The sequence below is a fragment of the Lucilia sericata genome, unplaced genomic scaffold (assembly GCF_015586225.1).
Source record: "Lucilia sericata isolate MDLA Ls3-8-SP2 unplaced genomic scaffold, ASM1558622v1 Contig000121F_arrow, whole genome shotgun sequence".
NCBI classification, from domain to species: Eukaryota; Metazoa; Arthropoda; class Insecta; order Diptera; family Calliphoridae; genus Lucilia; species Lucilia sericata.
This window is the reverse complement of record NW_023994153.1, coordinates 388,158-402,749: the sequence shown is the minus strand read 5'-3', so window position 1 is coordinate 402,749 and position 14,592 is coordinate 388,158. Positions and strand designations below refer to the sequence as shown.

Sequence of the window (14,592 nt, the reverse complement as noted above, 5' to 3'; positions counted from 1 at the left end):
TCAGTTATGGATTTGATATTAAAGCGAGTTGTGCTGACGTAAAAATGTAAGTGTTGTGAAGAGTAAAAAAAGTGTACACCAACAAATAATATCTAACTGTAAAACAAAACGCACGTATTGTATTTTGTAATAAGTTTTGAAAATATATGAGTGTGAGGGGTATACAATATTCCGCATAGCCGAATTTAACACAGCTATTTGATACACATATTTACCCACTTATTCAGCAATATGGGTCGAATTTAAATTAAATTAAAAAAATGAGATAGAGCTGAGTGATATGGAGGAAGAAATCACAGAGGAGACGCGGGATGCTACATTTTATCTTAATTTAAGGTTTTGTGTTTTATTTATTTAATTATATTTTTTAAATTTGGTTTTTATATATTTTATATTAAAATAAAAAACAAAACTGTTAAAGAATATAAAAAACAATTGTTTTATTACATTAAAAAAGCATTTTTAAAAGGGTTTTAGTAACGCATAAATAGAATATATTCAATAATGCCTTATATAGGAGCATTAATGAAGGGCATACATAAAGCACAGATCTAATAAAATATAAAATACATGATATAAGTGCAACTAGTTGATATTAATTAAACGCTTTTTGGATTCAAAACCTATTGCTTCTAAGTGGCTCATCTCAAACAAAAATCATGTACTTTTAATGCGCACCAGTAAGTGATTTCGGATTATAGTCTCCTTTACAAAATTGCTTCCAAGCAAGCAGTATTTTTTGCTGGGGAGAGCTTAAACTCTTTGATAGTGCAAAATACTTAGGTATTATTCTTGATTCTAACCTACTATGGATTCTGAATATCAAAGTGAGAGCCTTTAAGGCATCTATCGCGATGTACGCATGTAGGAAGGCCATTGGTAAGAACTGGGGAATTAGTCCCAAGACTGCGAAATGGATCTTCGACATGGTTATAAAGCAGTGGTGCTCAAACACATACTACCATAGACTACCATAGTTTTATTTGTGTTGGTAAAGCAGCAGAGAACAGAATTCAATTCAAAATAAAAGTATACTAATAAAATGACTACAAACTATAAAGTATATGCTAACTTTCAAATATTTATTATGGATTTTGACAGCCAGCGTATAGCAACGTCTATATATAAAAAACTATCAACTGTTCTCTCATGTTCTCCTACATTCATTCGGCTTTCTCAACATTTTGTTGTTGTACTTCTGTGTGTATTTTAAAAACGTCGCGCACAGACCTTGCTTTGACAAGTGCTGATCAGCAACTGATTTGATTTTGTTTTTCAAGTTGAGAGCAAATCAACTGATATTGCTCATTATAAAAAGAAGAAGAATTAAACCTGTAGTGTATGTGTATCAACTTAGCGTCAGCAGAATTTTCTTACCCTATCACGCGTGCTATAACACGGCCATATTGAGCTTCTCTGTTATAAAGCCTATTCTGATGAAAAATCCACCTATTGCAATCATACTGAAGGAATAATGCGAGCTTCTGCACTAATGATCACTGGTGCGATTCGACGCCATCACAGGCGTTGTTTACACTTATGCACTGGTTGCCGCCGATCTGATGGCCAGACTAGACTTCATGCTGCAGGGATATGGAAGCCAAACCGACATGGTCATGCATCTATCCTGGTGAATACGACTTACATCCCCGAGCATATCGATTACTGCTCTCCCACGTTCTTCGGGACAAAAGATTCACAGTTAAGATGTCAAACGAACAATCCTTCTCGGAGGGTGCAACACTTGACATATATACTGACCTCTACAGGCATGGGTGGTGGTTTCTTTATCCCCCGCTCCCCTTGTGAGGACTCAAAGTCATACATTAGTTTTGGCCCACACAATACTACAATATTTTAATATAAATTGATTTATTACATATAATTTGCATTTATTTATGTAGTGTTCGTTAATTCAAATTAATTGTAACGCCATATATGTGTCAATGTTTGTGTTACTTATAAACTACAACTCTATTATCAGAGTTGTATTAAAATGTAATATATGTCAACTGTGCGTTTATCTATGTATGTGTGTGTCAGTGTCGATGATGTGTGTGTATAAAAGGCAGACACAAACCAACGACAAGGATCAGTTGGTTTTGGACTGTTCACTAGGTAATATGTTTGACATTTGCCTTAAAAAACTAGACACTAGACGAAGTTTGTTCGACTAGTCTTTTGTTTAAACTATATGGATAGAGTTTGTTTGACCTGTCCTATGTAAAATTATAAGGGCATCGTTTGTTTGACCTGCCTTTATTAAAATTATGTGTTGTTTCTTTTTATGTGCGCGTGTAAAATGTTATAAATAAAATTTTCTTTAAATAAAACCTTTATAACGTAATATGAAAATAATATATATGTGTTATTTTGTAATATTTCGTTAATTCTGATGACCTTGGACAACGCTGAGCTACCCCAGCGTAGAGGAGAAATTCCGTCGTTACACCCTATAAACATCAGGGTGATATTACTCATCAAATTAACTGAAGAGGACCTTATATGAGATATGGTTAGGTTGATAGGAGGATGTATACTACATCAAATCCGAAGAAATACACCTAGGCCACTATCGGGCCTGCTGTGCGCTCCAATTCAAGAAAAAAAAAAAATTGTTCACTGAATGTATTATTTTTCCATGTTCAGAAACTCAGTTTCCTGGACGTAATTCCTAAGAATCTTCCAATCGGCGTTGGTTAAGAATGTTATTTCCGGAATAACATCACTTCCAAGATACTTGGATCTAACTTCGACGAATGCCTGACAATGGCAAAGAAAGTGCTCCAGAGTTTCACTGTCCTCTCCACATGCTCTACATTCGTCTGAATTCGCACGTCCAATTTTGTATAGATGTGCTCGTAATCCTGTGTGTCCACTGAGAATACGTACCATCATACTAACCTCAGACTTGCTCATTTTGAGAAGATTTCTCGCCTTGCTCTCATCAGGGTCACCCCATAGAATCTTTGTGGTTCTACCCACCGTTTCATTATTCCAAGAGGCCTTATGGGATTCTCTCATCCATATTTTTAATTCAGCTTTTGTTGCGTCGAATGGTTTTGCGTTTGTCAGGTTAACTACATCGAGCTCCCTTCCCTTTAAAGCTATTACATTCGCCCTTTCGTTGCCGACTACTCCCGAGTGGCCTGGTACCCATATGATGTGAACCTTACCTCTGGGAGAGTATTCAGTTAAAGCTTTCTTACAATCCAATACGGTCTTAGATTTAATTCTATCACCTGATATCGCACAAATTGCCTTCTGGCTGTCGGTAAATATATTAAGCCCTGTGGGCGCCATATTTATTCTAATCCAATTTACACATTCCGTTATTGCTCGTACTTCTGCCTGGAAGCTTGTGTTATGATTAGGTAAACGGTGGTATATTTCTGTTTCTTCAATATAGAACCCCAGGCCAACTTTGTCCCCTAATTTAGAGCCATCCGTGTAGCAACGGATTCCTACTGGTATTTGCTCTAATGTTCCGCTTGACCAAGACATTCTATCCGGGATTAGCGTTTCAAAGTTTCCGACATATTCAGTGTCTGATATGCGATCAGGCACGTCCGATGAATGTGTATAACCTTCCAATGTGTCCAGTATACATTGATTACGTGTCCTATAACCGTTTTTGGCCAGTTCGCCTAAAGTAAAGAGCCGTTCGGCTGTAAGCGCCGCCTCATATCTTATATATGTTTCAATGGGTGGAATATCTAGCAACGTTTCCAGAGCCTTGGTTGAAGTAGTACACATGGCACCACTTATACCCAAGCAGCATGTACGCTGAACTCCCTGTAGTAGTTTGATATTACACTTTTTGTCCAAAGCAGTCCACCAGATTATTGAAGCATAAGCTAGAATTGGTCTAATTACACTTTTATAAAGCCAATTTGTCATAGTAGGACTAAGACCCCATTTCATGCCTATGGTTCTCCTACATATCGCCCAGCACCGATGTGCCTTGTTGATCCTATCCTCTATGTGGTGTCTCCATTTTAATTTCCGGTCAAGTATTACACCTAAGTACTTAACTTTGTCTGTCACCGGTATCTTCTTGCCCAAGAAGCAAGGTTCAGTATATGTAGAAATTTTTGTCTTTCTTGTGAAAAGACAGATTTCCGTCTTCGCCGGGTTAACATTGAGGCCTCTCGGTTGAGCCCAGCTCAAGGCCGTATTCAGAGCCTCCTCAGCTCTTCTACACAAGTAATTTGGATCCTTTCCCTTTAAAAGTATTACGACATCGTCTGCATAGCAGACAGGTCTAAGTCCTTTCTCGGTTAGGGTCCTTAGGAGGCTATTAATCGTGGTGACCCAGAGTAAAGGTGACAAAATGCCACCCTGTGGTATACCGCGAAATACCTTTTTCCTGATAGTTATATCGTACATCTCGCAGCTTATCCATCTGTTCCTTAGCATGTAGTTGATCCAGTTACGGAGCACCCGGTCAACATAAAACTGGTCTAGGGATTGGATAAGGGTATCAGTGTGCACGTTATTGAAAGCGCCTTCGATGTCAATGCATACTGCCAGTGCATACAGTTTGCTATCGAAAGATTCACCTATGTAGTGGACAACTTCATTTAAAGCGGTTTCCACCGATCGTCCCTTTACATAAGCATGCTGCTTATATTTAAGGTCATTGTATGGTATGCTGCTTTTAACCATGCTATCGACTATCCGTTCCAAGGTTTTAAGTAGGAAGGACGTAAGACTTATCGGTCGATAGGACTTAGGTCTCGCATAGCTAGGTTTCCCTGGTTTGGGTATAAATATTACCCTTGCATCCTGCCATTTAACTGGGGTATATGCCAATTTTAAGCATGCAGTGAATATCTGTGACAGATGTACGGAAACCAGTCCCGCCTCCATCTGCAAAAGTGCCGGGAAAATTCCATCCGGCCCTGCAGCTTTATAGGGAGCAAAGCTCTTGATTGCCCCTTTAACCATGTCAGTTGTAATAACTATTTCCGTGTTACCCTCCCCTTCCTCCAATATCGGTTCATCTATGTTATTCGATATACCGGGTGGGAAATGAGAATCCATTAGGAGTTTCATTGTCTCCTCCATATCCTCAAGCCTCCTGCCCGTGTCATCGATCATAGATTCCGGTTGGACATGAGTTTTGGATAGGAATTTTTTTTATCTTCGATACGTCATTTACGCTATCTACCTGTTCACAGAAAAGTTTCCAGGAGTCTCGTTTGGCTTTTCGAACGATTTTCTTATATTCACCAAGTTTATTACGATACTCATCCCAGTATACTGCGGTCTTTTTACGCCGTGCCCGGTTAAATAGTTTGCGAAGAGTCTTCCCAAGGTTCCGGATCTCCCCAGTTACCCAGGGTTTTTCCTGGGCAGATCTCCGCTCTCGCAGAGGGCAGCTGTCCTCGAACGATTCAACCAGGGCACTTGTGAACGTTTCCACTTTGGCATCTATATGCTCTTTATTTCGACATTGAAAAGTGTCCTGACCTAAACGGTTCTTTAGTAAGGTCCCGAACATTGTCCAATTAGTTTTAGACTTATTCCGAAACTTTATCGGCTTTGGTGGTGGCCTTAGTATTTTGAATCTTATGTACCGATGATCAGAAAAGGAGTGCTCGTCCGAAACTCTCCAATCCTGAATTTCGTTTATAAGCTCTTCTGAACATATAGTTATATCTAATACTTCTTCTCTGATTCTATTGACGAAGGTAGCTTTATTACCTAAGTTCAATGTTATCAAGTCTTTAGTATTAAAGAAATCCATGAGGGCTTGTCCCCTGCGATTGGTGTTTGTACTACCCCAAGCTACATGATGCGAGTTGGCATCACAACCTAGTACAATTTTCTTATTTTTCCTTTGTGCCTCTTCAACCAGTTTCAGATCCGACGTTGGTGGTAGTGTCGGAGAATCGAAAGGCAGGTAAATAGATGCAAGGAATATGTTGCCACGACCTTGCTTCAGCAGCGTTGCATCCGATGTTGATAATCCTGTTGAGAGGAGAAAACATAAGTTCTTGTGACATAAGATACATGTTCTCGGATACATGTATCAGCGTAGAAAAGTTGGAAATTTACGTGATTTAATCCAGAAACCTTGTTGCGAATCGTCCAAGGTTCCTGGATTAAAGCTATATGTATTTTACCTGTGTTAATTTTAGCCATCAGAGCGTTGGTAGCTGTCTCGCTCCGATGGAGGTTTATTTGGATAACCTCAATCATGGTCCATTAAACTGTCTTCCAGCGAGTTGGTGGTCACCTCCTCGCTCTTTGGATTTGACTCCTCTGGATAGCCTGAAGTGGCTATTAATGCAGTGAGTACTGTTGATGGCACTGCGGTGTCCTTATCAGGCATAGGAATAGCAGTATTTTTAATAGACACATTCCCAATTCTGGAGAGCATTGCTGTTCTGTCTTCTGGCGGGTGATTGATTTCCTCCTCGCTTTTAGGATTTGACTCCTCAACATTGCTAGTACTTGCTAATGATGCTTTGGGTACTGTCTTAGGTGTTTTAGTGTCCTTGTCGGGGCCGGTTTTGACAGCCCTTTCAATCGGCGCCTTCCCAATTTTGGAAAGGGCAACTACACTTTCTTCTGGCGAGTTAATGGTAAATTCCTCGATTTTAGGATTTGACTCCTCAACGTTATCAGTAGTGGATACTGATGCTGCGGTCTTAGGTTTTTTAGTGTCCTTTTCGAGGCTTGTTGTAACAGCCCTTCCAATCGGCACCTTCCCAATTTTGAATATGACAGATTTAGAGGCGAAGTAAGCCCTACCTTTATTCTTGGCAAGACTAGCCATGGATTTCTGGTCGATACCAATTACAAATAAAGTTCCCTCAGGTTCTTCTTTCCTGTAAAAGACATCCCATTTTTCCACGGCCAGCTCAGCATTTTGACCTCCAAGAATTTCCAGTATACGTTCATTAGCCAGTTTACTGCCCCATCCTTTTATGTAGACAGTGGACTTTAGGAGCACCGGAAGCTCGCTCTTCTTTGCCAGTCCCAGCCTAGCGCCGTCCCAGGGTCCACCAAGTTCTTTAGGGTGCTAACACATTGGTGCGATGCCAACCTCATCAACATCACGCCCATGCTGAACTCGCAGCTCTCGCTCTCTATTGGTTGTTTGCCCTTTGAAGCGATTGCATGGTCCACTATCTTATTGTTGACCAGGTCTTCTATTTTACTCTGTTGGTCTATTGGAATTTTGCCTGTCGGATTACCGGCATCGTAAACTGCATAGCAGAGATCGTCCCGGTGCCTACTTCTGGCAACTTTGGCGTAAGATGGCGGCTCTTTTCCTCCGTCTAGCTTCTCCTTCCTCGTTTTTCGGGGCTTCTTTTGAGATTCCCTTACCTTCGAGGTTGATTTCGCCGACGTGTTCGTCTTCGGAATATCTGGCTTGGCGTTGTCACCCTTACTCGCAGGATTCTCACTTGAGATTCCTTTGAGTGAAGTATGGCTTGGCTTCGACTGTGTATTAGAAGACGGGGAGCTCTTTTTCTTCTTAGGTTTATTCTCAGTTGTCAACTCCTCGGGAGACCTGATCCTTTTTGCCTCAGATCTTGTGAGAGAGTCCGATTTTTCCTTTGGAGTGTCGTGGGATTGACTAACTATGATTTCCTGAAGCATCTTTTTCAACTTCCTCCTCTGTGCTCCAGAAAGTCTTTTCTTAGTAATAGGTAGTTTAGCTATGCTATCACTCACCTCTTTCACCATTTGCTCTACTTCATCCTTTTTGGGATTTGCTATAATGGTATTATTATTATTATTATCATCTGAGGATTCAGAGTCGGAACCCTCACCTATATTTAAAGGCTGAGGTAGCTTAGAGCTCTCTCCGAGTACATCCTTCTCTTTCACCCCTATATTTTTTCCAGCAGCATGCTGTACACTTGACGCATTGTACGCCACGGAGGCCAAGGTACCCACCTCCGTAGTAGTATTCTGCTCACGATTGCAGGATGACGACGACACGTGACTCGCGAGTAGATCAACACTTGCCGCCGGTACTGGGTTATTTAGGCCCTGCACCGTAACTTTTATCTTTTTATTTTTATTTTCCATATTTGTTTTTTTTTTCCAGTTTTTTGGTCCGCGGGGAATATAATATTCCCAGGTGGTGGACAATCTGCCCTCCCTCAGCTTAAGTGAAATTAAAGCTGGGAGAGGACAGATGGTCCATCACCACCCCCTATCCGTCACCCGGGGACGCGCTCGGTAGGAAAAATCTGGAAAACTCCCCCGAGATATGGTTAATAATTGACCATTTTTCATAAATTTTTTAGACCAATTTTGGTTCATACAAAACATCTTTACATCGAATATCACTTTCCGCATGAAATTAGATAGGAAGATTTACGTTCCTATAAATGTTTCTTATATAAAATTTCACGTATTTTTAAGTCAGCAAAGATCCATTTACATTTAGTAGATCATCAATACATATGTCGAATTTCATCGCTTTTCTGTATTTTTAAGCCAGTAAAGATCGTTTAAGTAATTTTTTGAAGGGCACCTTATATGGCGAGTAGAGTCAATTATGGACCGATCCACATAAAGTTTGATAGAGAGATTTTGGGTTCATTGAAACTTATGTATGTCGAATTTTATCACTATACTCATATTTTTAAGCTAGTAATGACCGTTAAAGTCATTTTCTGAATGGGACCTTATATGGGGGGTAGGGTCATTTATGGACCGATCAACATAAAATTTGGTAGAGAGGTTTTCGATCATAAGAGACTTACATATGTCAAATTTCATTTTTTGAAGGGGACCTTATATGGGGGGTAGGGTCAACTATGGACCGATCCACATAAAACTTGATAAAGAGATTTTGGTTCACTGAATCCTATGTGTTTCGAATTTCATCACTATACTCGTTTTTTTAAGCCAGTAATGAGAGTTAAAGTAATTTTCTGAAGGGGACCTTATATGGGGGGTAGGGTCAATTATGGACCGATCCTCATAAAATTTTGAAGGGAGATTTGGGATCATATGAAACTTATTTATGTCGAATTTCATCGCTATACTCGTACTTTTGAAACAGATATGCCCATGAATGTTGTTTTTCGGGGGTCCACTTGTATGGGGGCTATCCGAAAACGTGGACCGATATTGCCTATTTTCAATACCAAACAAACCTTACCTATAGAGAATATTTGTGGAAAATTTCAATCCTCTATCTCGTTCCGTTCAGACTCTATCGTGCTTTCAACAGAAAGACAGACCGACGGACTATGACGGACAGCTAGATCGGGTCTATGATCAATATTTCGATGTGTTACAAACGGAATGACAAAATCAATATACCCCCCATCTTTTTTGATGGTGGGTATAAAATACAATGGAAATATTCGAATTTGTACTGACAGTAAACCTGCTATAAAATCTTTATCTGCTATCTACACGATATCCAGACTGGTTCGCCAATGTCGGGTGAGTCTTGACCAAATGGCGAACTATTCGTGCCTAGAACTACCCTGGGTACCGGGACACTCTAATATTCCCAGAAATAGAAAAGCGGACTAACTAGCAAAAACTGGTTCAGGACTGAGTTTCTAGGCAGTCCAATATTGCATGAAGTTGCTACTCTTTCTAATATAGACATATGGGCAATTCCATGAAAATGTAAACCACGACTGAAAAAATAAAACCCCTATAACTTTTGCATTTTTGAAGACAATTCAACAAAATTTGGTATATGATATTTTGTAGCACCAAAGACGAATACAGTTAAAAATTTTGGAAATCGGTCTATTTTTACACCTCGCCTCCATACAAACGGACTCGCAAATATCTTTTTAGCTCATAATTCTGCAAATTATAATACTATCCCTTCCAAAATCGGCAAGATCTAAAATGTATATAAGCCTAAACAATTATGCCGATTTTCATATCGATTGGACCTCATTTGATCCTAGTTCCATTCAATGTTTAATTTCAGAAAAACACTTAAACGTCCGTAACTCACTTATAAGCACTAGTATTATAATAAAATTTGGCACAAATAAGTTTTATATGAATAAAAATCCCACCCCAAAATTTTATGATCGCCATATAAATTCTGTTTTTTATTTTTATTTATAAATTCCTTAAACATGTATATAGGTCGGCCATGTCCGACTGCACTTTCCTACTCCTTTTTATTTGTTGAGGTGTGTGTGTGCATATATTTCCAAAATATATATTTTATAAAAAATTGTGGAGAAAAATCTGTCACCTACGATGTGTCATGTACGATATTAAAAAAATGTTCATTATAAAATTATATTAATTTTTTTTATTTAAACATTAGGAATTACAAATGAAAAATATGTCCCATAGGGTAAGAAATTAAAACAAAAAAGATACACCTACAGAATTCGCAGATTTACATGTACTTTAAAAACACTTCCGTTTTTCGTCACGAATGATATCGCCATATTTTAATCCATATTTTGGAAAACAAGTTTCCGAATGGGATGATTCCTTTTGCAAATATAGTATTCTCTGAATGGAGCAGAATACAAAATTGTTTTCCAAGTACTCCTATTTTTACCAAATCTATACCACTCTGAAGGCGTACGAACGTCACATACAATCGTATGGAATTGCCCACATATAAGACAGAATCGTTCATTCGTGCCTCTGGCTGGTTTAATACCATGTCAATCACGGACATGTAATGTCCCATAGGTTTATTTTCTTTTTCGCAGGATCCGTTACAAGGTATCACAACGGGACCACTAGGACCCAAGTGAGTCGGTCAAATGGCCGACTGCTTCAATAACCTAACCTGCTGTAGACAATCTTTGGCCGCGTATATTTTGGGTCGTCCGGCAGCGGAAAAGCAATAGTCTAAAGTAGTTTTTTTTGTCATTGAAATTACAAATTTGGAGACAGAATGTAAACATCTTTATTGCCTAATACACTCATTCTCTCAACAAAAACAAATTAAGTTGTCTCCTGGCAATTGGATTTTAAGAAAATGCAAGAATGTCTCAAGCAAATGGTAACATAAAGAATGTCGTAAAAACTTAATAACTGCTAAAATCTAGTTGTGTTAAGATATTTCGAAACTCTTTCATGGATTTTGTGATAATCTTTAAAACTTTACATTGAATTTAGTTTTTGCGTAATAATAAAAATCAGCTGTGTTACCTATTTTACAATAAACAATAAAAGATTGCTCCCGCTTTTTATAAAAAAGACGGTGTAAATATAATAGGGTATTAAATATACTGCCAAGAGTGAAAACCGCAAAGTATTATAATACAAGTGTAACGTCAGTCATTATCATTATTTGTGGCGAGTAAAAATTACTATTTTGTTGTTACGCCCTTTTGAATTTCATGTTAATAAAGACGGTGTTTTTTGACAATATAGTTCTAAAAATTTGCGACAACATGTATTTTGATGTAGTGGACTATTTTCAATCAAAATGTCTACTTTCAATTTTTTGGTTGTTACGACCTTTTGCATTTCAGGTGACGATATAAAACTAAGTTTTGCCGATTTTTTTAGATATAAGTACAACATTTAACATAATTATGAGCTCAAAAGCCCTTTTTTTATTTATTTAAGATTTATTTTTACAATCGAGCCTATTAGTTTCGCCATATATGATTGCATAGACTAACAATTAATAATTATTATTAGTTTTAATTATAGAAATTCTGAAAATATGAGAAAAAAGAGATTAAAGATAGTATAGAAAGATTAAAATAATTGAGAAAGTACAGGGAAAGAATACATAATAATATATATTTATTATGTAAATATTTATATCAAATGACAAACAACAAAGTTATTGACAATTTCCCTAGCCATATATTCAAAATGTCATGATTTTTGTTTGGCCTTTGTTTTGCATGCAAAAGTGATGGAAACAAAAATATGTATATATCAAAAAAAAAACTAAAATATGAATTAATTAGTCGTTTTTGCTACATATTTGTGAAGAGAAAATGTGTATAACATTGTTATTTATCACTCGATGTTAATATTTTATACCTTGTTGGAAAGATAATGGTATAATTTAAAATTAAAAATTATAATTTTAAATTAAAAACGTCCTATTATTTACCCAATTTTACACTTTTAACTCGACTCAGAAAGTGTTTCTGAGCCGAGTAGAACGTGAGACTAATATTTTTGAGTGTTACAAACATCAGTACAAACGTATCCCACACTTATAGTGGTGTAGGGTATAATTAACATATCTCAGAAACAGCAATAGCTAAAGTCCTTAAATTTTATATGGAAAATTTTGACATCAATATGAACATTTGGGGACAACATTGACGGACTGGCTATAGTGGGAGTGCCCCTCCCAAATAAAGAAAATGTTTAATCAGTATATCTGAGAAATTATAACAGTTATAATCCTAACGGAGCCACTTTAGTGTCATCATGAATATATAAGATAGAAATAGGTGGACTCCCTCATGAATTAAATACAAAAAATCGTATATCTGGGAAACCATTAGAGCTAGAATTCTAACATTTTACACGGGCAATATTAAAATCCAAATGAACAATCTTGGGGAAAATGGTCGGACTAGAGTGAGGGAGTGTGGCACCTCCCATATGAATTAAAGGCAAAATTCATATATATGGGAACCTATTGGATCTAGAATCAAATTTTGCACGAAGAAATTTAAACTTCATGTTAACATTTGGGTAATAACTTGGCGGATAAACAATAGGGGCGTGACACCACCCATGTGAATTAAATACAAAAATTCGTATATCCTCAAAACCGTTAGAGTTAGAATAGTCAAACTTTGCACGAGCAACATTGAAATACATAGGGGGCCCGGCAACACTATATTAATTATATACAAAAATTAGTATATCTGGGAAACTATTACTACTAGAATCTTCAAACTTTACATGTACAACTTTAACAGCAAAATGAACATTTGTGTAACATATTGGCGGATAAAAATAAGAAGTGTGGTACTTCCCGTATGAATTAAATTTAAAAATTCGTATATCTAGGAAACCGCTAGAGCTGAAATCCTTAAATTTTACACATGTAACATTAAAATACATATGAACATTTGAAAAATTTGGTGAACTTACAATAGTGGACGTTGCACCTCCCATGTGAATATAATACTAAAGTGAATAATATTATTTTATGGGTAGCGAAGCAATCTGGATATAGCTAGTATAAATAAAATATTAAAACAATATGAATAATCAAAATTATTTGTAATAACACAAAAATCTCATTTGATTAAATTAACAATTTGAATTAATTTTTGAAGTTTTAATGAACTTTGTAAACTGGGTAATAGGTTGAATTTAGGAAGGCATTTAGTATGTTATCAAAAAAAGTTCTTAAAATTAAATTCACTTTGCACTACTGCAAAATGTTTTTGATTTTACACTCTACTTCAACAGATCCAAGTGTGCTTTTTTGCAGCATAGATACCTAACCTAACACTTGTCCATTGGATCGTATTAATTCTGGAACTAGTTGAAAAAATCTCAAAAACATAAAATATTATGAATACCCTAATATATACTGACTCTTAGAATTGAAGAATGTTATTATTTGTTCAGAGACGTTTGTGTAGAGATTTTATAATTTTAGATAATATTATAAAGTCTGGTTTATTATTAACAACATTACGCAAAAGTACGTATGTTGTATCTCATTTCAAAGAATTGTTTAAACATTTGTTTAAACTTTCCTTTTGTATTTGCTGAATATTTATCCATATAGTCTCGATGTACCCATACGAGTACAGCCTAAAAATTGTATTTATTTTTTTTAATTAATTAATTGCAACTAAAAAATTTTATTGGGTAATGTGTTCATCAAACGTCTAAAGAGAGAAATACATGCGCAATTGGCAAATACATGACACAGACTACAACATTTCTTTATTTTCAACTAGTATACATATATTGTATAATAATATTCTAATAATAATTCTTACCAATAATTGTACTTTGTGCAAGCTTCCTTGACTTGGTTGTTGCATAATATTATTAATTTCGTCATACAGTTTAGATTCATTAATTTTCGCAGGCTTGATTAAGAACATATCCGATTCCATGGTTTTTAAATTATTTTTGTTTTCATCAATTATTTTTCTCTCTGATTCCAGAATTTCCTTGTTGCATTTCAACATTAGTTGCTCTAATTCAATTTTATCCATGCGCTCCTTAACATCTCTTTCATGCTCAATACGGTTCGTTTCAATGTGAGACAATGCGATTCGCTTCTCCTCCTCCAATTCAAGACGTAATTTTTCTTCCTGAGTTTCAAGTACCTCCTGATAGGCCTGATAAAAGTCAGCCATCTAGAAAAAATATAAACTTTATAATTAGGCTAAGTAATTTTTTAAAATCGTGAATTCAACTCACTTTCTTTTTCTTCTCTTTCTGCGAACAAAAAGGATTAGAAACTCGGAAAAAATGAGACCCTCCAATAACTAACCGATCTCCATGAAAAATTTGTTTCTTACTTTTGACTAATTCTCCATTTAAATATGTTTCAAAATCTTCGTTTTCTGGGGTAACATAAAGTTCGCCATTTATATTTTCAATAATACTGAAATATAAAGATTTTAAGCATAAAAACATTATAAATATTTTCATTATTAC

The 14,592-nt window shown here is 36.5% G+C and overlaps 1 protein-coding gene across 1 annotated transcript in view; it reads right to left on the bottom strand.

The window, feature by feature from the left end:
• Positions 1-14,592, bottom strand: part of LOC119600789 (kinesin-like protein KIF14) — a 211,439-nt gene that overhangs the window by 98,168 nt on the left and 98,679 nt on the right. Inside the window, exons 3-4 of the mRNA XM_037951337.1 lie at positions 14,353-14,539; positions 13,923-14,288 (exon numbers count right to left, since the gene is read on the bottom strand). Coding sequence (XP_037807265.1) covers positions 13,923-14,288; positions 14,353-14,539 — 553 coding nt within the window. The remainder of the gene's footprint in view (positions 1-13,922; positions 14,289-14,352; positions 14,540-14,592) is intronic.